Source organism: Musa acuminata, chromosome BXJ2-10, assembly GCF_036884655.1.
Source record: "Musa acuminata AAA Group cultivar baxijiao chromosome BXJ2-10, Cavendish_Baxijiao_AAA, whole genome shotgun sequence".
Classification (NCBI taxonomy): Eukaryota; Viridiplantae; Streptophyta; class Magnoliopsida; order Zingiberales; family Musaceae; genus Musa; species Musa acuminata.
In genome coordinates this window covers 37,472,018-37,491,595 of record NC_088347.1, presented here as the reverse complement: position 1 = coordinate 37,491,595, position 19,578 = coordinate 37,472,018, and the positions used below count along the sequence as shown (strand labels likewise).

At 35.9% G+C, this 19,578-nt stretch overlaps 2 protein-coding genes across 4 annotated transcripts; both read left to right on the top strand.

Moving 5' to 3' along the window:
* The first annotated feature begins 2,308 nt into the window (after positions 1-2,308).
* Positions 2,309-11,507, top strand: LOC135625566 (casein kinase 1-like). Of its 2 annotated transcripts, XM_065130536.1 has the most exons (14): positions 2,309-3,035; positions 3,155-3,195; positions 3,820-3,889; positions 3,973-4,121; positions 4,246-4,341; positions 8,839-8,909; positions 9,579-9,640; positions 9,738-9,801; positions 9,894-9,978; positions 10,110-10,236; positions 10,363-10,436; positions 10,528-10,591; positions 10,678-10,805; positions 10,879-11,507. In XM_065130536.1, exons 1-14 carry the CDS (start codon positions 2,960-2,962, stop codon positions 11,167-11,169), a joined length of 1,398 nt encoding a protein of 465 aa, XP_064986608.1. In that variant the 5' UTR covers positions 2,309-2,959; the 3' UTR covers positions 11,170-11,507. The 2 variants fall into 2 exon arrangements, with proteins under 2 accessions (XP_064986608.1, XP_064986609.1); XM_065130537.1 differs by lacking the exons at positions 2,309-3,035; positions 3,155-3,195 and adding an exon at positions 3,221-3,239.
* Positions 11,508-12,947: 1,440 nt separating this feature from the next.
* LOC103975205 ((S)-beta-bisabolene synthase-like) lies at positions 12,948-16,510 on the top strand. Of its 2 annotated transcripts, none has more exons than XM_065130534.1 (7): positions 12,948-13,130; positions 13,547-13,802; positions 14,510-14,882; positions 14,953-15,171; positions 15,337-15,472; positions 15,676-15,924; positions 16,084-16,510. In XM_065130534.1, the coding sequence occupies exons 1-7, from the start codon at positions 13,002-13,004 to the stop codon at positions 16,375-16,377; spliced, it is 1,656 nt and encodes a 551-aa protein (XP_064986606.1). In that variant the 5' UTR covers positions 12,948-13,001; the 3' UTR covers positions 16,378-16,510. The 2 variants fall into 2 exon arrangements, with proteins under 2 accessions (XP_064986606.1, XP_064986607.1); XM_065130535.1 differs by having other exon boundaries at positions 13,083-13,235.
* Positions 16,511-19,578: the final 3,068 nt, after the last annotated feature.

The following is a 19,578-nucleotide window of genomic DNA, read 5'->3' as shown; positions in this document are numbered from 1 at the left end:
CCAATAATGAGAAGAGCGGTTAGATGTAGCTATGTTTGCAAGGTTGTGTGCAGTTGTGTATGGTGATGTCCTAGGAATAAAAACCCATGGAACTACTTGTAGAGTTAGTTCTGCAAGTTGAGGAGTCGTACAAGTTCTTCTATGTGGTCAATGCTATATCGTCTCAGCAAATTTATCTGTTGACCGCAATGGAGAAGGAATGTGCTCCATGGAGTAAGCATCGCATACACTTGTTGTTATATCTTTAAGAAGAAGAAGAAGAAGAAGAAGAAGAAGAATGGCCAAGGCAAGCCACAAAAAAAGGTTAGATTGTTAGAGTAACACGTAATGAAGTAGGGAATAGCCATGTAATTGGATGTTAACAGGCCTCGAGAGTATCCGAATCTACATGATAGTTACTTGTACATGCATAAAAATCGACAGCAATCCTATTTTGTATTTGGATTCTCTAAAATTATCCGAATTGAACTGACATTGGATCCCTCTTTTCGGATTCAAGTTCCGAGTCATCCTTACCCGATATATTATGCCCCGCGGTTTAAAGGAGGGGGGGAAGCTGCTGGGGTGCAGGAAATTGCCGGCACACTTTGTCTGTGCACAAGAATATTATATATATATATATATATATATATATATATATATATATATATATATATATATATATATATATATATATATATATATATATATATATATATATATATATATATATATATATATATATATATATATAAAACCATATCAATTTGATATTTAACATTCAAATGGTAAGGACGAAAAACATGTTACGTTTTGGGTTTTTCTCTCATCTCATGTGTTTCAAAATTTTCCATAGATAATAGGGCGATTTTTCTAGAAAATATTTTTATTTTGAATATTTTTTAAACAGTTATCCCAATTTAGTTTTTTCCAAATCATCCTTATAATCTAGAAAATTCTAAAACTACCCTTCTCCACTGTTGCCCACCTCCGTCGTTGCCTCTCGTCGCTCGTTGTTCACTCATTGTCGCCTATTATCCACTTGTTATTCGAGGTCCATAAGGGGAGGGAGTGTGAGGGTCGTCGCTTGTCCTCTACTTTGTTGTCACTCTCTGTCCTATTAGATTTGTTGCCCCCAACCATTGCACGAGAAAAGGAGAGGGTGTGAGGGTTATCATTGGCTCTGCCCCTTTGTTCGGTAGACGACACTGCCTCCTGGAAGGTGAGGCTGATGATAATCCTCATGCGAGGCCCCTCCTTTCCTATGTAATGGTTGCGAGCAACGGGTCCAATAGAGTAGAGGGCGATGACGAAGTTAAGAATCAATAGGAGCTCTTGTGCCCCCTCTCCTCATGGATAGCGAGTGATCGGTGGACAATGGGCGACGATAGCAAGTGGGTGGTAACGAAGGTGGGTAGCGATGGAAAAAGATAATTTTGATATTTTTTTAGATTGATGGATATGGTTTAAAAAAAAATTAAAATGCGATAACTTTTTGAGAAATACCTAAAATAAGATTTTTTTTAAAAAAAATACCCTAGATAATATATAATATTTTAAATTCAAAATATCCTTATAATATTTTTGAATAAAGTTATAGTGTTATATTTCACTGGGTCTACAATGGTGTTCAATTACTTTAAATCTCCATCAACACTTAATTATTAATATTATCACAAGTTTTTGAGATTTTAATATTTTGTAAATTTAAATCTCCATCAATTTTGATTATCAATCTTCTTGTAGATTTTAATAAAATCATCATATATGGAAAAGCAATATGCATGTTATATATTTTTTTGTATAGTATTTTAGGAGCCATAATAAGTTACTGATATCCCTTTTCTTTGTTTTTAGATAAAATAAGTTATTAGTCTCTGATGTGTCATCGTCGTTGACCGAATCTCCCACGAGTCTTTTCTACCCGCATAGCCCCCATATTGGAGATAGCAATGTTACATGGAGCCCCCAATAGAGTGTCCAACCACAGGGCAGGTAGCATCCCGGGTATCTGTGCTAACGCACGGGATAACTGCTGCCCTACGATCCCCGTCAACAGGTGGTCATCACACTAAAGCAGTCCATTACATCGACTGATGGCAAGTCGGATCAAAGTACAAAACAAAGGTCCTCATAAAACACATATGCGAAGTAATATTGGCCGCTCGATCAAACTAAGATATTATCGATTGCAGAGAACTAAAGCTACCGCATATAATTTTCTACCAAACTTGTCGCATAAAACGAAGAATTAGCGAGAAGCAGCTCTCTTTGGAACCCATACTTGGAAGTCACCCAATTCGTATGTACTTAATTCCCCAAGTAACAACAAGAAAAGGTTTGATAACAGAGAAATAACAAGGGAAAACTAATCTGTCGCCAGCTTTGTCGAGATCACATTATCGTCGGCACCGTCTCTCCTCTCTTCCTTCGTCGCGACAGATGTTGTGAGCATCCGGGGGAGATGTTTTTTGGTCTCCATATCTTTGATCCGATTTCTCTGTTCGATCCACACGACGGGTTGTTTCGAAAAGCGGCGCTTGGATCTCTCGTGTCGGTGGAGATCTTCTAGGGTTTCTATTCGGCGGTCGAAGGCTGGTGCTTGGGTTTCTTCGCGATCAGAGTTGTGGGCGGATGAAAGTTTATTGATTCGGTATTCGGTAGTGAGTGGTGCTCCTTTTGTTGGATCCTCTTATCAGAGGAGGATTCGGAGTCCCGATGATGCGTGTGCGTGCTGGTTGGAGGTCTAGGAGTCGGTTTCCTTGTAATGTAGGTCTTGATGTCCAAGAATAACGATTTTTAGGGTTTTTTTCTGTACGAATTGGTGACTTCGATTGTTCTGATCGTGTTTGGTCGGTGGCGGAGAGTCGTAGGGTGGATTGCTGGTGATTTAAAGGAGTATTCTTTGGTACAACCTTGGAGATCTGAGGATTTTGCGTTGAGTTGATTAGTGTGGGGTATTTGTATTGGATCTTGAATAATGGAGCGTGTGATAGGTGGAAAATTTAAGCTTGGCAAAAAGATTGGAAGTGGTTCTTTTGGCGAGCTCTATTTGGGTGTGTTATATTCTCGGATATTTGTGCATCATTTTTTTAGTTTATGTTATGTCTTGGCTCATGCTCCAGTTATTATTCTTTTTTTGTCTTACTTTGTCTTTGTTGTTGATTTGATTCAGGTATTAACGTACAAAGCGGAGAGGAAGTAGCAGTAAAGCTCGTATGCACTGTTACTATGTTCATATATATAACTTGTTTTAAAATGTAAATGAAGTATTTTCTAACTTGAATTTGAAACAATAAAACCACTAGTTGATTATGTGAGATGTTACAATTGTTTTTAGTTATTAATGTTGCCCTAAGATTACAGTGCATGTTTAATGGCTGAAAAAAGAAAAAACATGTAGCACAAACATAGTGCATGTTCTATTGTACCAGGAGTACGGTACAACACCTTGCAACAATGTATACATGATCAGTCAAAAAACTCTATTCATGGTATTCATATTTGAATTATTAATATAAACTCTGATCTTTTTTACATTGATTTTGCCTTTTACACAAGTGGTCCTAATGCTGAAAATCCAATTGCTCATTCACCCATTAAAGAAAATTGTTCCTAGGTGTGTATAATGTGATGTTAGGTCTATCTTTTAGTAAGTTCTCTACTTGAAAGCTCCAATCTAGGCTTCTCTTTGGAGATATATTGCAAGATTTCTAGTTTACTTCAACTCATTTTACTAATTAAGTCTGATGTTTTCATCATGGAGCAATCTACTTCTGTTATTCTATTGGATAACCCATGGGATCTTGGTATTTACTACCTATGCTTTAATGCTGGCAGGAATCAGTGAAGGCGAAGCATCCTCAACTTCATTATGAGTCGAAGTTGTATATGCATCTCCAAGGAGGAAGTAAGTTGTCAATCGATTAGTATGATTCATTTTATTTGCTCAGTCAATGCTAATGATGATTTTTGTTTGTTGTTTTAATGAAGCTGGAATCCCCCATCTTAAGTGGTTTGGTGTGGAAGGAGAATACAATGTCATGGTCATTGATCTTCTCGGACCTAGCCTAGAAGACTTGTTCAACTACTGTAACCGGAGGTTTTCACTGAAAACAGTCCTAATGCTTGCTGATCAATTAGTATGAGAACCGTTTTCTCCCCTTCGACTCTAGCTTTTAATTTAGTTGTCTTTTTGTTTTTCAGAGTTTAGAAATGAAACTCTCTTTAAACATCACCATAATATTTGTGTTTCTTTCTTTGAAGATTAACCGAGTTGAGTATATGCACTCAAAGGGGTTTCTTCACCGTGATATAAAGCCAGATAACTTTCTTATGGGCCTTGGTCGTAAAGCAAATCAGGTGTGTTATCATATTATCGGAAATTTCATTTCCCAAAAGCCCTTCAGATGTATCTGAGGATACATTCTAGCGGTTATTCACTGTGCTCAAACTAGTGCATACAAATATTTGGAACATCAAAATTACTTGGCAATCCATCTTCATATTACCTATGTTATGAGTACTAGGAAAAATGACCTCAAATTACTTCCCAGAATTGCACTTTTCACTATCATCTTAAAGAGCATGTAATTGTTCACTTAATTTTTCATATCTATGATTCTTCCAACCAAGAATACAATGTAAGTATTTCTTATCAACTCGCTCGAAATAAATTGATTTTGATAATACTAGTGTAAGGTAATAATTTCTGCTTTTTACCAGAATCATAGATCTTCTAATGTGTGTGTGTGAAACTGGTTTCTATGAAAGTTTCATCTGAATTTTGTCGCAAGGTAAGTTTTGATCTTAAGTTTTGGACTTCCTATGGTAGTTATACACAGAGGAATTAGTAGTTTCTTTTCTTTCATGGTCGTAGGTTGCTTTGTGGAACCTATGGTTTGTCTAAACCAGATTTTCTAATATTTTTCTTTTTTGTTGTATGTGTGTTCGTGTGGTGTTTTTGTTGAGTTTTATCTGAATTTTTTTAACCAATTTCTGATTTTAATTTTTGGACTTCCTGTGTAGTTATACACATTGGAATTAGTACTTTTTTCCTTTGATGGTCTTAGGTTGCTTTGTGAAGCCTATGGTTTCCATCATAGACATAAATAAGGTCTTCAAACGTGTCTTTCGTGTGTGTTTCTATATTGTTTTATCTGAATTTTGTCACAAAGGTAAATTTTGGTTCTAAATTTTGGACTTCCTATGGAAGTACACACAAAGAATTAGTGTTTTTTTTTCTTTCTATGGTCTTAAGTAGCTTCATGGAGCTTATGGTTTCCATCATAGACATAATCTAGATTTAAATGTATGCAACCAAATATTATTTGCGTGATGGGTGGGAATTTTACTTTGCACATCCAAGAGCTATTGCAAGTTGTCTAGAAAATAGGAGTGCTAACATAAAACAAAGTGTTGAATTTGTTTTCTTCTGAGTGATTGTGAGCATTCAACATAACCTTCTGACCTAAACAATGCCCTTCCATCTCCTTGTTTAAATTCCTGATGCCATGGACTTTAAATCTAAACTAATTTGGAATAATTTACTCTAGATCCCACTTATTTTATTAATATCCTCGATTCTGTAGTCCACACAATCTCATGTTGGGTGCATGTTTAGTTTTAGATATCCGTCTTACAAATACTTGTGTAGGATATACAATTGATCCTATTTAAATGATATATAATTGATCCTATTTAAATTATCTTTATTTTAAGTGTTGATTCCATTAAATACTCTAAACTTAACTAAGCATATTACTTTTTGCATATCTCAATGGCGATAAAAGATTCATGTAGTCAACCTCAAATAGTTGGGACTTATAGTTTTGTTGTTGTTGTTGTTGTATAAGTGTTGATTCCATTAATTTGTGTCATAAGTACCTGCAAACCGACTGTTTCAATTGAGACTTCTTCCTTGTCTTTGGTTGGCTGTTTTGGAAGAATGGGGAGGCTTGCACCGCATTGATACATCGTACGCCTTTTAGTAAGGAAGTGAGAACTAGTATGGCTGAAGACACAAACACATGATGGATCTGTTGGTGAACATAGCTGCTCATTTGTAAAATCACATAGAGGATGGTACCTTTTAACCATCTCAGCTATCATTCTTTCCTCAGGTTGTTTCATTGCACCTCCATGGAATTTCATGGTCACACCTCGATCCCTTTGTTCTCACTTTGTTCTAGTGATCCACTAAGAACATCAGGGACCTTGTATCCACTAAGAAAGAGCATCCACCAACAGGTTGGATGGCAGATTTTTATTTTATTGCATCTATCAGTGGATAGAAATTAGTTTTATATACTGGAGATATTTAGTCTAACTGGCAGTCTTATCTGATGCTGTGGTGGTTTATAAATGTTTGGTGCGATGCTTTATATGCAGCGTCTCCATAAAGCACTTTAGGTCTACAGTGGCTTTATCTTAGGCTATTTGCTGCTTTGCTATGGGCCCTAGTAGTTGTTTCAAGCCCAATGACCCTTGAGTCAATTTTCTTATAAAGTGGTTAAGGAAAAACTCAATTCAGCTCAAGAGAAAGCTAGTTTTGATTCTTAACCCATATAAATAGGACTAGAAAAACTTAAATCAAGTTAAAAAAACATCATTAGACATTCAATCAATGACCAATGTCTAAATAAAAAGAACTTTAAACTATTTCTGCTTAATATTTGAATCAATGACCAATGTTCACATACCCACTGCTCGAAGTATTTCTGACAACCTGCACTGCTTCCTATTATCTCTCTCCCCCTCTCTCTTTTTCACTCTCGTGCTCTCTCGCTAGCATTCTCTCTATTTGATCTCTCTCTTCTTTCTCCCTTGTGTTCTTTCTCTCTCTTTCAATTTCTCATTGTTATATATCATTAATGAATTACGTTGGCATTATTTCATTCATTAACCATATTTTGGCTTTTTTTTATAGAATGAATGAACTTTAGTTTTATATTTTTGGCTCATTTATATAAAATATTCATATCATGTGAAACTTATAATTTTTTTTTTGTAAATTGGTGTTTGGATCTTTTATACAATTAATAAGAAGCACAAATACAGACATTGGACATGGACACGGCGACATCATTTTCAAAAAAATTGGAGTACGAACACGGCGAGGACAAATGTATTTTTTAATATATATATATATAATATTTTATTAACATGAATTTTATAGTATTTATATTTAAATCCTATAAACTCAACAATGTGAACAAATAAATATCATCATATAGGTTGAAATAATTACAATAATCTAAATATAGGTAGCCAAAATAAAATTGAGGAAGTCAAATATTATTTAACAATCAAATAATAAAGGTTTAGTACTATCACTTAGTTACTATATGTTTGATAGTGTATATTATGTGGTTATATTAAGGATGAGGGTGGGCCTTGGTACTATAGTAAGATTGTTCCTCTACGACTTGGAAGATCAGGGTTCGGGTCACGGAAACAACATCTTTAAATATTTAAAGGTAACACTGGGTACATTGACCCTCCCTAAAGCTCTCATTGGCACGAGCCTTGCGCACTGGGTACATCCTTTTATATTATGTGGTTATATTAGTTCTCAGTGGGTGTATAATTTCCGCTATACATTTGCCATGAAAACCCTCTGCCCCAATGCTTGCTAGGCCCTACTTTTGACATTGGTGGAGATCGTGGCACCATACGACAATGACTACCTGGAACCAATCAGACTTTGCTGACTGCTGGGTCCATCTGATCAATGTTACCACTATTTTATTGGTTCCAGACATTCCATCTAGTCATTCTCATTCCAAGTTCTAGTGGGTTGCCACTCAGTTCTGAAAGCATCTGACAAACTGATATAGCCAATTTGATTTTCTCACCGTTCTACATCCGATGTTTCTGAAACTTATTACAGTCCGATGTAACTAAGGTGAAGAACAAAAAGAGGCTGAGCAGTGGATATTTGGACTGTATCATGGGGCATTGGCGGGGATCTTTTGATTGCATAACGTGGCAGTAGTGTGGGAGGTGGAGGGATATGTTCCATCATGTCTGTCGTCGAAATTATTGTGACCTTAGTAATCATTTATATACAGACTGAGAAACCAAATTATGAAATATGGGCTTTGTATGATTTGAAAACCGGCCTTTAGATACGAGTCTCATGCATTAGGACCATCTAGGTACGGAGGCTGTTTCTTTAGGTTCGTGTCTTGATGTTCAAGTGACCTGTGCCAATGTGCCAAGGCTGACATTTTCCTGTTATCAACCCTTCTTACAATCCTTGACCTATCATTTCTGTAATATATGGCAATTTAATCTCTCTCTTAAGTCATAAGTATTCTTTTCTTGCTAAGCATGTCCCCAGCTGTTTATGTGGATCAGGGCCAGTGCTTTCTCTTTGTCATTTTGTTCACTGTCAGATTCTGAGCTTTGTGTTAGTTAACTGGGAAGAGAATTCAATATCTATTCAGTATCTGCCATAGAGATCCCTTAGGCTTGCAACAGCCAGCTAGATGGTATTGTATTCTGATGTAATGGATGTCTTCATCGTGAACTCAACCCTCAATATAATTTATGAGTTCTAAGGACTTTGTAAATTACAAGAACCAACCGGTGCTTAGAGCTTCTTGGATCTGTCCTGAGCTTAGTTTGTCATTCTTAGAAACTCTGTCAACAGGATTAAAATTTGCCTTTTGTTCATAATTTTATATGGTTGAATATTTTTCCACATCTTTGATAAATAGGTTGCATGAGGAGCTATGTTTTAGTGTGATTGGATTATATTGATTGATTTGTGAGTTTAGCCATGTATTCCCAGAGTTTTAATGTTGTGTTGTCTTTCTCTTTGTGATCTGTTTGACATTTGTTGTTTAATCTCAGGTTTATATCATTGACTATGGCCTTGCGAAGAAATATAGGGATCTTCAAACTCATAAGCACATACCATACAGGTAATAATGACTTGGACCAAATGGGCTAATTCAAAATCTTGTATCGACCTGCTTACTCACTGTAGATATTTTCCTGACATTATTATTGCACCTGTTGTTTAAGAGAAAATAGGAATTATTGGTAGTTACAAGATAGCATCTCTGACAAGACAAACTTGATAACTATTGTCTTTGACTTTTAATGAGTTTGTTTCGGTCTGACTTTTGAAAAGCTAATAATTTCATAGGCAAAACGAATTGCCGACAAGCTCACAAACATGGCATTACTAAATTATTTGAATCAAGAGCAAGTGATTAATTAAAATTAGCACTTGGTATGGAACTTTGTTTTGTAAATAAACAAGATTTTCAAGATAGTACAAGGTGTTCAAACTTCAAAGCCAGAGTAGACCTTGGAAGTTCACATCTTTAAAGTTTCTGTCTTTCTGCAAGGAGCTTAGTAAGGTGGCTGAACTAGTTTTCTTGAGTCTTAGCCTTGGCTACTTTCCTATTTTGCAGCCGAATGTGTTTGTCATCCTTCACAAGTTTCTAACATGGGTCCCTATGCATGTTCAATTATTGAGTGTCTCGAGTCTCTGTGTTCCATGTCTTCATGTGTAAATCAAATCTTCTTTAGTCCTTGTGTTAGTACTTCTTGGTTATGTAAGATGCATTAAGATAATTTTACAGGGAGAATAAGAACCTGACCGGGACTGCACGGTATGCAAGTGTTAATACACATCTTGGGGTTGGTGAGTTTCTCTCACCTTAGAAATTGATACAGGTTATTTTCCTTATATTTATACATCTTGTGCATACTTGTCTTGACATTTCCACGTCTACATGCAGAACAAAGCCGAAGAGATGATTTAGAATCTCTTGGTTATGTGCTAATGTATTTCTTAAGAGGAAGGTGAAGATCGATCTGTGTGGTTTATTCGTTTTCATCTTTGTTTTTTGATGTATGCATAACTTGTTACATCTGGTTGTTTTCCTTCGCTTCAGCCTTCCTTGGCAAGGGCTTAAAGCTGGCACTAAAAAGCAGAAGTATGATAAAATTAGTGAAAAGAAAATGCTTACTCCTGTAGAGGTAACTCAGGATCTTCTTTCTGTCTGTTTGCTGAAGAACTTGCTTAACCAGCTATTTTCTTCATTCAACTTATTAGCTTAATGACAACAAGTAAATGCGGACATTTTTGCACCATCTATGCTGTGAATCAGGCACTTTGCAAGTCATATCCATCAGAATTTATATCCTATTTCCACTACTGCCGATCATTGCGATTCGAGGACAAGCCAGATTATTCATACATGAAGCGACTTTTCCGTGACCTATTTATTCGAGAAGGTAGATTCCAAGTATTATATTCTCTGATCCTTTTTTACTTGTATGTTTGCAGTTAATCTTTACTAAAGCTTTCAGCCACTTGAGGTTTTGCGCACTAAATCTTCTCTTTATGTTGTGTTGTCATAGGGTATCAATTTGATTATTTTTTTGACTGGACCATTGTGAAGCATCCTCAAATTGGTGCCAGTCCTCGAATACGGGTATGCATTTTGAAGTTATTGTGTTGCTATGGATTTTTTTGTCACCTTTATTTCTTGTTTGTTTGTTTTGAAATATTGTATTTTCTCGCAGCAATCAAGCGATAGGACGAATGGAGCTATTGGTCCATCGTTTGATCGGGGAGAAAGAACTTCAGGTTTGCTTCTTTTCTGAAGAGTAGATGTAAACATAAAATAAAGTTTGTCCTGCTGATTTGGTTGTGACCTTTATCGGTGGTGCTAGAGCTTCGCGAAAGATTCTCAGGTGCAGTTGAGGCATTTGCTAGAAGGAATGCTTCAGGTTCTGCTCATCATTGTGATCATTCCAAGCACAAAACTTTAGACGGTGCCCTTATGTCATCCAAAGATGCTGTAAGTCCTTGGTAGTTGTATCATCAGATGTTGCATTGGTGCTATAACAAAGTGTGTTTGTTTGTAATCTTAGGTTGACTCAGAAAAAACCCGCCCAATGTATCGCCATGGGAGTACATCAAAGATGGCTGTCTTGTCGAGCTTCAGACCGGGTTCCACCGAACCTAGTGAGCCACAAAATAGCAGAACAAGTAGAATATTTTCAAGCAGCAGCCGGCCATTGAGTGGTCAAAGGATTCAGCAGCCTGTGGTAGATTCTAGGTCCTCATCCATGTCCCGAGCTGCGGTTGTCAGAGGAACCCGTAATGAATCTCTACTTCGTAGCTTAGATCTCCTCTCTCTTGGTGCTGAGAAGAGGAAGTAAAGAAAGCTGGAGGTGCTGGCCTTCATTTAGGGGATGAGTTGTTTCACACATCCCCAACTTCCTTGAGGATTCCATGCGTTTATGATGCATTGTCCATATTTTATGTTAAGCCTGATGACCATCCGATGTAATATAGTGCCAAACTTGATAACTATGACATTCAATAATTGAAGTCAAAGCCCCCGGTGACACCAGCTACAGGCAGTAGTAAGTTGCCCAAAAGCCAAGTCGACGTCAGTCGTGGGGTCCGACCATATAACTCTTTACAGCACTCTACCTTGATTTGTTATATTGTGCTGCAATATATATATATATATATATATATTGTGTTTGACGTAGATTGAATACTGTGGTTATGTCCTGTTGTTGGTGCCACTAGTTGTGTATTTATCTGCTGGCTTCGAGAAAACATGGCACGAGATCTTGTTGCTTCTCCCTTTTATCCTGGTTTGCCGTGGGGACAGATTTACTCACCTTAAATCCCGGAAATATATGATATGATATCCTGGTTTGGCCCCTTTTAATTAGCAAGGGGCCAATGAAAAGTCAATTTTTATTCTGATTAAAAAAAAAGGAAAGGAAATATATGATATGTTTATTGTATATTAGCCCATCAATTTAGCAGTAACAAGTTCAAATCATCCGTCGATGAACTAACACGCCTTTTGCTTCTCAACTTGAAGGAACAACACTGGTCGTCGGGCATCCGATCGAGCTTGGTCTACTGGTCATTCTCACCTTCCACCTTCCCATCACACCTGACAACCAGTTACTGCACCACCTTCTGGTAAGCAAGTATGGCAATATGACAATTTTGTTTTTCATTAATTTATGATGAAGATTGAGACGAGATAAATTATATATATATATCGATATGGTGAGCGTTATATGTGAACAATATCGACTCATCTCCGTTGAACCGCTGACTTGAGTTCAGAGGGACGTCATTGCATGTTTTGGTAGGTTGGGCATCAGCATCGCAATCTTTCTCACACATCAACTTGGTGCGATTATATCAATAATCATTTTTGAGCAAAATGAGGTGTAGATTCAAATCCCGTTGGATCTTCATCCGAAATACCAGACGGCTGTATTCGATATTAACACACTTGGTATCAGCTTCCAGAATCAAGTAATAGTTTTAATGTGTGTGTGAGAGAGAGAGACTTATACCCATACTAGTCAAATTACTTCTTTTCCTAGTGCAAAGTCTATGAACTTTTAAGTCTTATTTTTTTTTCGATGGTTTATAATTCTTTTTTAATTGCTTACAACTTTTTTTTTTTTTTTTATCTATAACAGCAAAACAATTAGATTCTAAAACAAACATGTATAATCACCAGATTGATATATTTATAAAAGATTATAAAACTTTCTTAAATATGTTTCAGTATCACTAAAGATTCGGATGAGATATTAATAATAGGCAATGTATCATATGTCTTATCAACTTCTTATCCGACGACGACTACTGAAATTTTAATAGCTTTAGAGTTTTAAATTTTTTATTAAAAATAATATACAAAATATATAATTAATTTCTTAATTATAGAATCACAAAGTCTAAAACCTTTTGTCTCATACAGAAAATAGAGTTAGTGTAGCCGTTAAAAAAAGCATACGTAGGTAACACATGTTTTAATTCTTTTATTGGCTCCAATTGAATCGTTCTTCATCAATTATTCAACGCCACTTATTCAGCATCACGGCCTCAATCATTCAGCTGCTCAAACCACTAAGTTCTCCATGGAGCCTATAAGACAGACACCGAACCGTGATGGTCCTCTACATCAACCACGCCGTTCTTGTCCACCTCGTCAAGCCTTCCAGGAATGGAGGCCGTGAGTCCTCAGTCACCTGATGCCCCAGGCCATCAGGTCGTGCGGCAGTGTGCAGTCTATCATCCCGACCTCTGGGGTGACTACTTCATCACACACCATCCTTGCTCCGATGAAACAGAGGCACGTGTCTCATCGAAGAGTTTATTTTAATCTTGACGCTGTGATATAGTCTCTGAACTGTTTGTTATACACGCATGAGTGAGCGATCAACTTAACAGTACAAAGGTATAATTTTGGAGCACAATCAGCTTCAGCTCAACTGTTGTTTAGCTTCACTTTAATGAATTGGCATGCAGCTCTTTGAACATCTTCGTTTTCTAGTATTTCCTATGTTTTCTTAAGCTTTAGTAACTCAAGTCCCATCCCAAAATGTTGAGAGAGTTGCTAGTGCTTCTATACTCCCATAGTCCACCACATCTTCGAAAACAACTGTTTCAACTTGAAGACTGCAGTCCTGTCTTATCATATAAGCCAGAACGAATACAGATCACTAGAGGTGGATCCGTGATATAAACTAACATCTAAGCATGATACAGTCCGAAGCATGGATGAGAGACCGAGATGAAGAACTCAGGGAAGAAGTAAGGAGACTGTTCCAGGACAACAACGATGTAAAACAAACCATGCATTTGATCGATACGATTCAGCTTCTTGGACTCGATTACCACTTCGAGGAGGAACTAACCGAAGCTTTGAAACGAGTCTACGATGCTGATAGCGCCAACGATGGACTGTACGAGGTTTCACTCAGATTCCGACTGCTTAGAGAGAAAGGATACAGCGTGACCTCCGGTAATCTCCTCATCTTCTTTAATGTATGTATAGGGTAGTAGTATTCTATACGTAGTTTTGTTGAATTTGTCAGACGAGCGGAAAGTGCCTGTTGATACCCTCATTCATTTCGATCATAATAAGAAAGTAAAGACTCTAGGGAGATATGGATGCCAACCTCCTCCATGGTAGGTTAAGAGCAATTGTCTTGTTCTTCCTGCAAGATCTTTTTTTTCTTCTAAATAAAAGAAAACAAAATCCAAACTTTCCTATTGCATAATTCTCTTCTTTTTCTTTTAGTAATATCATATTATCTAAAAATCTGAATTAGTAGATAAGATATGATCTATTGACTTATATTCGGATGTTTCTGTTATGTAAATATGGTTGGTAGACCGGCTCAATCAATCTGATATTTAGAATTTGAATTAATAAGTATATGTATACATAGGACCACTTTTGATATCATTTAAAATTTTTTAATTAATGTTATTTATTTAAATACTTTAGCTGTCTCTGTCGAGACATCATCATAGTGCTATTATTGCATTTGGTTGATAGGTCTCTTTTTCTTTAATAAAACTAAGATAAAAAGAAATAAGGAAAAACACTTAAGCCAGTACATGTGATAGTAGTCATTTTATTTAGTTCATTTGTTGCTCTATGGATCATAACAGAGGTCTTTAGTTTTTACTAACACAAAACATGTCATCACTCTATTTATTCAGATGTCTTCGACAAGTTCAAGGATGAGGGAGGGAGCTTCTCAAGAGCCTCGACTGACGATGTAAAAGGGCTGCTAAGCTTATACAACGCGGCTTACCTTGGAACTCACGGAGAGACCATACTTGATGAAGCTATTTCTTTCACACGGAGCCATCTTACGTCCATGGTTCATGATCTCAACCCACCTATGGCAACGCTAGTGTCTCTTGCCCTCGAGACCCCTCTTCGCAGAAGCATAAAAAGGCTTTTCGCAAGGCATTACATCTCCATCTACCAGGAGGAGCCAACACGAAACGATAAGATCCTAGAGCTCGCAAAGCTGGACTTCCATATACTGCAATCTCTTCATCGTCGAGAGCTCAAGGACGTCTGCATGCAAGTCTTCTTTATACGGCATTTATATTTGCTTACGTTTAGGTTCCAAATTGATGATAATTATTGACAGGTGGTGGAAGGATTTAGCCCTAACCAAAACCCTAAGTTTTGCTCGAGATCGAGCGGTAGAAGCATACTACTGGATACTGGGTGTATACTATGAACCCCAGTTTTCACGTGCGCGGGTAATGACTACCAAGATAGTGCTCATTACTTCCATCTTGGACGATATCTATGATGACTATAGCACATTAGAGGAGAGCCAACTACTAACTGATGCGATCCAAAGGTTTGGAGACCTCGTTGCATTTTTGCTGATACTGTTAAGCTAAGAAGAAAATGCAGTAGCAATTAAGTTATGCATCACACATATATAGAAACCATGAAAATGTGATTTCTGGGTGCCTTTAGCAATTCGAGATGATCCTTTGCTGAGAAGAAATGCTGCGTGCAGGTGGGACTTTGAGGCTGTTGATCAGCTCCCGGAGTACTTAAAGGACTTCTTTCTCAAGCTTCTAATCATTGTTCAAGAATTCGAAACTGAGCTTGCAGCGGAGGAGAAGTTTAGGATATTTTACCTCAAGGAAGCAGTATGTACTTATATCCTTCTTTTATAAGGAAACTCATTAAATAGACTATATATTTATGGATGGCAAGCCTCAGTGTGTATACAATCAAACCTAAATCATGAAAGATGATGAAAGTTCACATAGAAAATTTCTTAGACTTGCACCTCTCTCTCTCCTGACGCGTTTCTGCTGTCATATTTGGTTTGGTTTCCTCGTGATCACAGTTGAAGTCTCAAGCTAGAGCTTATTTTGTGGAATCCAGATGGAGGGATGAGAAATATGTGCCCACATTAGAAGAACACCTGGGTGTTTCCAAGATGAGCTCCGCGTGTCCCTTGTTAGCTTCTGCCAGTTTGGTTGGCATGGGGGAAGTCGCAACCAAGGAAGCATTTGAATGGGTTGCTAGTTTTCCCAAGATCGTCGAAGCTTTAGCTGCAATCGGTCGAATCATGAATGACATCACTTCGTATGAGGTAATTAACCCACACGATTTCCCCCATTCTCCAGTTGTTTATGGACTTGTGATGTGGTGAGCGTCTGAAAGCTAAGCTTTCAAAAGTAATCAACATCGATCCATCTGTATCGAATGCCAAAAGTAAAGAAACATTTCTTCTTTATCGACTTGCACGCAGAGAGAAGGGAAGAGGGAACATGTTGTCTCCACAGTACACTGCTGCATGAAAGAGTATGGAACATCCATAGACGATGCATGCAAGAAGCTCCAAGAAATGGTGGAAGACGCATGGAAGGATATAAACCAAGAGTGCCTCAATCCGACCACATTCCTCGCCCCGCTACTCCAAACGTCACTCTATTTTACACGAATCTTAGAGAACGTGTACAAGTACATCGATGCATACACCGAATCTAACACTACAATGAGAGAGTGCATCTCCTTGTTGCTTGTTCAACCTGTTCCTATATGATCGTGTCATCCATAGTATGAAGCATTTTCCTTTTTGTTTTGTAATAACAATCCATCAGGACCTGTAGTTGATAGAATCCTTATCAGCCATGTTCCTGTAGGAACTCTTCTTGTTTGAGGAAATAAAAGCTGCTTTCCGGTGATTGATTATTAGCCTATTGTTTAATGATTAATATTACTTACATGAGAAGTTAGTTTTCAACTCATCCGGTGACACGCTATAATCCGCTGATATTAATGTGTTGGTATTTTAAAAATTATTAAGAGCAGTTTAAAAAATAAGCTAAGTATTGATTAGGGTTTGAAAGTAGTGAGATTGTGGAAGAAAACAATGGGAAGTTTATTGTAATTTTAGATTGAATGAGAATAATTTTAGAATAATTACATAATCTTTTATCTCCTTTCTTAGCCTCTTCTATCGAGACCAAAGTCTCCTATCTGAAATAATTAATGTGTTATTTTAGGATAATTACATATCGCAACATTTGCCAAGCATGTTTGTTTTGGATATTGGTAACCTTTGACAGGGACTCATCAGAGATATGAAGATGTCTAATGGTAGCATCAATTTGAGCACTGGCAACATTTCTTTCTTTCTTATTAAGAACGTTATCTGCCTCATTTTCTTCTTGTGCATAGGTCTCATTAGCTATAGTTTACCAATTATAATAACCTGCTTCATGAAATTTCATCTCATGATCATCATTTGAGATAGTTTACATAGATTCACAATAATTCAGATGATCAACTTACCAAAAAAAATAATTCAGATGATCAAAGTTTTTATGTCATAATGTCGATTCATCAGTAGTTTTTTAATCATCCTCATAGTTACTATAAATTTTTTAATCATAAATCAAATATTTTTAATCATAAAAAATAACATAATATCCTTTTCTCATCGGTTGTCCTATACTAATGAGATTTTATTTTAAACCAGAAATAAACATCACATCATAATAAATTTTTTATAAGATTTGGTATTTACAACAACTGTTCTTTTTCCGTCCACTTGAATCTTATTATCATTTTCCATTTGTATTGTAGATCTGACTGAATCATTAAGTTATTGAAATAAATCATAAAATTATCATTAAGTCATATGATTACTATATCCACTATCTAAAAATTAAACATATATAAAATATTCTAAATCATATGCTATAAAGAGTATACTTTTTTCATCATTTTCTTCATTATTATTTTCCTCATAATAATTTGTTTGATTTTTATTTCAACAATCTTTTTCAAGATGGTCATATTTTTTACGAGAGAAATATTTAGATTTTTATTTTACAATACTTTTCAATATGTTTAATTTTTTTATAATAAAAATATTGATTGATTTCTTTTTTACTTTCATTTGATCGGCCTCGTCCTCTACAATTTTGATATATTCCTAGAAATTTGGTTTTTGAATTTTTCTTTTGGTCCTTCTTCTAATCTATCTTTATTTGAAAAGCATGTTTTGAAGTCTCATCTGAATATTTGCTAAATTTTTATTTATGAACCGAAAGGAAACTCATTAATTTATCAATAGATAATATACTTTTATCTTTAACTTCTTCATAGAAATCATATCAAATTTTGGATATAAACTTCGTAAAACCTTTTCTCCTACAGTTTGATCTTTTAAATTTTCATCGTAAGATCTTATTTGATTCACACTAGAAGATACTTTTGAGAAGAAATCAGTGCTAGATTTAAAATCTTTCATCATAAGAGTTCTGAATTCATATCGAAGAATTTGAAACTTTGAAATTTTTATTTTGTCCGTGTCTCGAAACATACTTTTTAATATTTTTCAGGCTTTTGTTGATGTTGATGCCATCATGATTCGAGAAAATAAGGAATCATCTATTGCTTGTTATAGCATGTATAGAGCTTTTGCATCTTTCTACATATTCTCATTTATCTAATTTCTTTAATTTTTAATAATATTAGGATCTTGTAGATTATTCTAAATAAAATTATCTTCTATCAAATTCCATAATCCTTGTGAAATAAACAGAGTTTTCATCTTAATAGCCCAAAATTGATAAGTATCACTTTGGAGATAGGGAGAAGTTAATTAGGAACACATACTCTAATGCTTGTCATCTTCTTGTTTATTATTTTGGATCTCATGTCGATCTTCTTCAAAAATACCACCATGTTGGCTCTTTTATATTACTTCAAAGAGAAGGGGAAGACAATGCTAGAGGAAACTAGGAGTAATTCCAATCTGCATCCCGGTGGATTGATCCAAGAGTACCTATTTATGTTGACTAAAAGATAAAATACAAGTTTTTTTAAAAACAATGAAAAAAATCTACCATCTATCAAATAAATCTTTTCATTCTAATCTATTTATTTAAATCTAAATTTTTTATCTTTTACTTTATCTAACCGTAACTATTTGAATTAATCTTAACAACCTCGTTACTCCAAACATCATTCTATTTTACATAATCTTACAGAACGTATACAAGTACATCGATGCATTCACCGAATCTTACACTACAACGAGAGAGTGCATCTCCTTGTTGCTTGTTCAACCTGTTCCTATATGATCGTGTCATCCCTAGTATGATGTATTTTCCTTTTTGTATCGTAATAACAATCCATCAGCATCTGTAGTTGACTGTATTGTGTGTGTCAACTCAGTAGTAGCTTTGATTTTTGGTCACAGAAGCAATCGATTGAGAGGAAGAATGATCATCTTATCTTATGTTCTAGTTTCTTCTGCACGTGATTTATATTTTTAATCATTTAGATATATGTAGATATATTATTAAATGTCCTTATGGATATGACTCATCCGGTGATGTTTAATGTGTTGGTATTTTAAAATTTATTAAGATTAATTTAGAAAATAAGTTAAGTATTAATTAAGATTTTAAAATAATAAAATTATAAAAATAAATAATAATAATTTTAGATCGAACGAGAATGATTATATATATAATCGTGTGTCCCTCTTCTCAGCCTCGAGACGAAAGCATGTGCTTCTCCCCATTTGAACTGATATGGTGCAGATAATAAGCACATTGATGTCGATATAAGAGAGTCGAGATGACGATGTGATAGGAAATAGCAGGTTTTGGAAATTCTTGCCGAGTTGGTAGTGTGTCAACATCCGATTGTTCTCGTGTCTTCTTCCCTCCCTATCCACTGATGTACGAGAAAATGGAACGACATGCCATTCACAATGCACGCGTTA

Coding starts and splice junctions, on each gene's coding strand:
- LOC135625566 (XM_065130536.1), top strand. CDS start 2,960: ATGGAGCGTGTGATAGGTGGAAAATTTAAGCTTGGCAAAAAGATTGGA. Junction 3,196..3,819: donor AGGAAGTAGCAGTAAAGCTC/GTATGCACTGTT, acceptor TAATGCTGGCAG/GAATCAGTGAAGGCGAAGCA. Junction 10,437..10,527: donor GTGCCAGTCCTCGAATACGG/GTATGCATTTTG, acceptor ATTTTCTCGCAG/CAATCAAGCGATAGGACGAA.
- LOC103975205 (XM_065130534.1), top strand. CDS start 13,002: ATGGAGGCCGTGAGTCCTCAGTCACCTGATGCCCCAGGCCATCAGGTC. Junction 13,131..13,546: donor CTTGCTCCGATGAAACAGAG/GCACGTGTCTCA, acceptor AGCATGATACAG/TCCGAAGCATGGATGAGAGA. Junction 14,883..14,952: donor GAGCTCAAGGACGTCTGCAT/GCAAGTCTTCTT, acceptor AATTATTGACAG/GTGGTGGAAGGATTTAGCCC.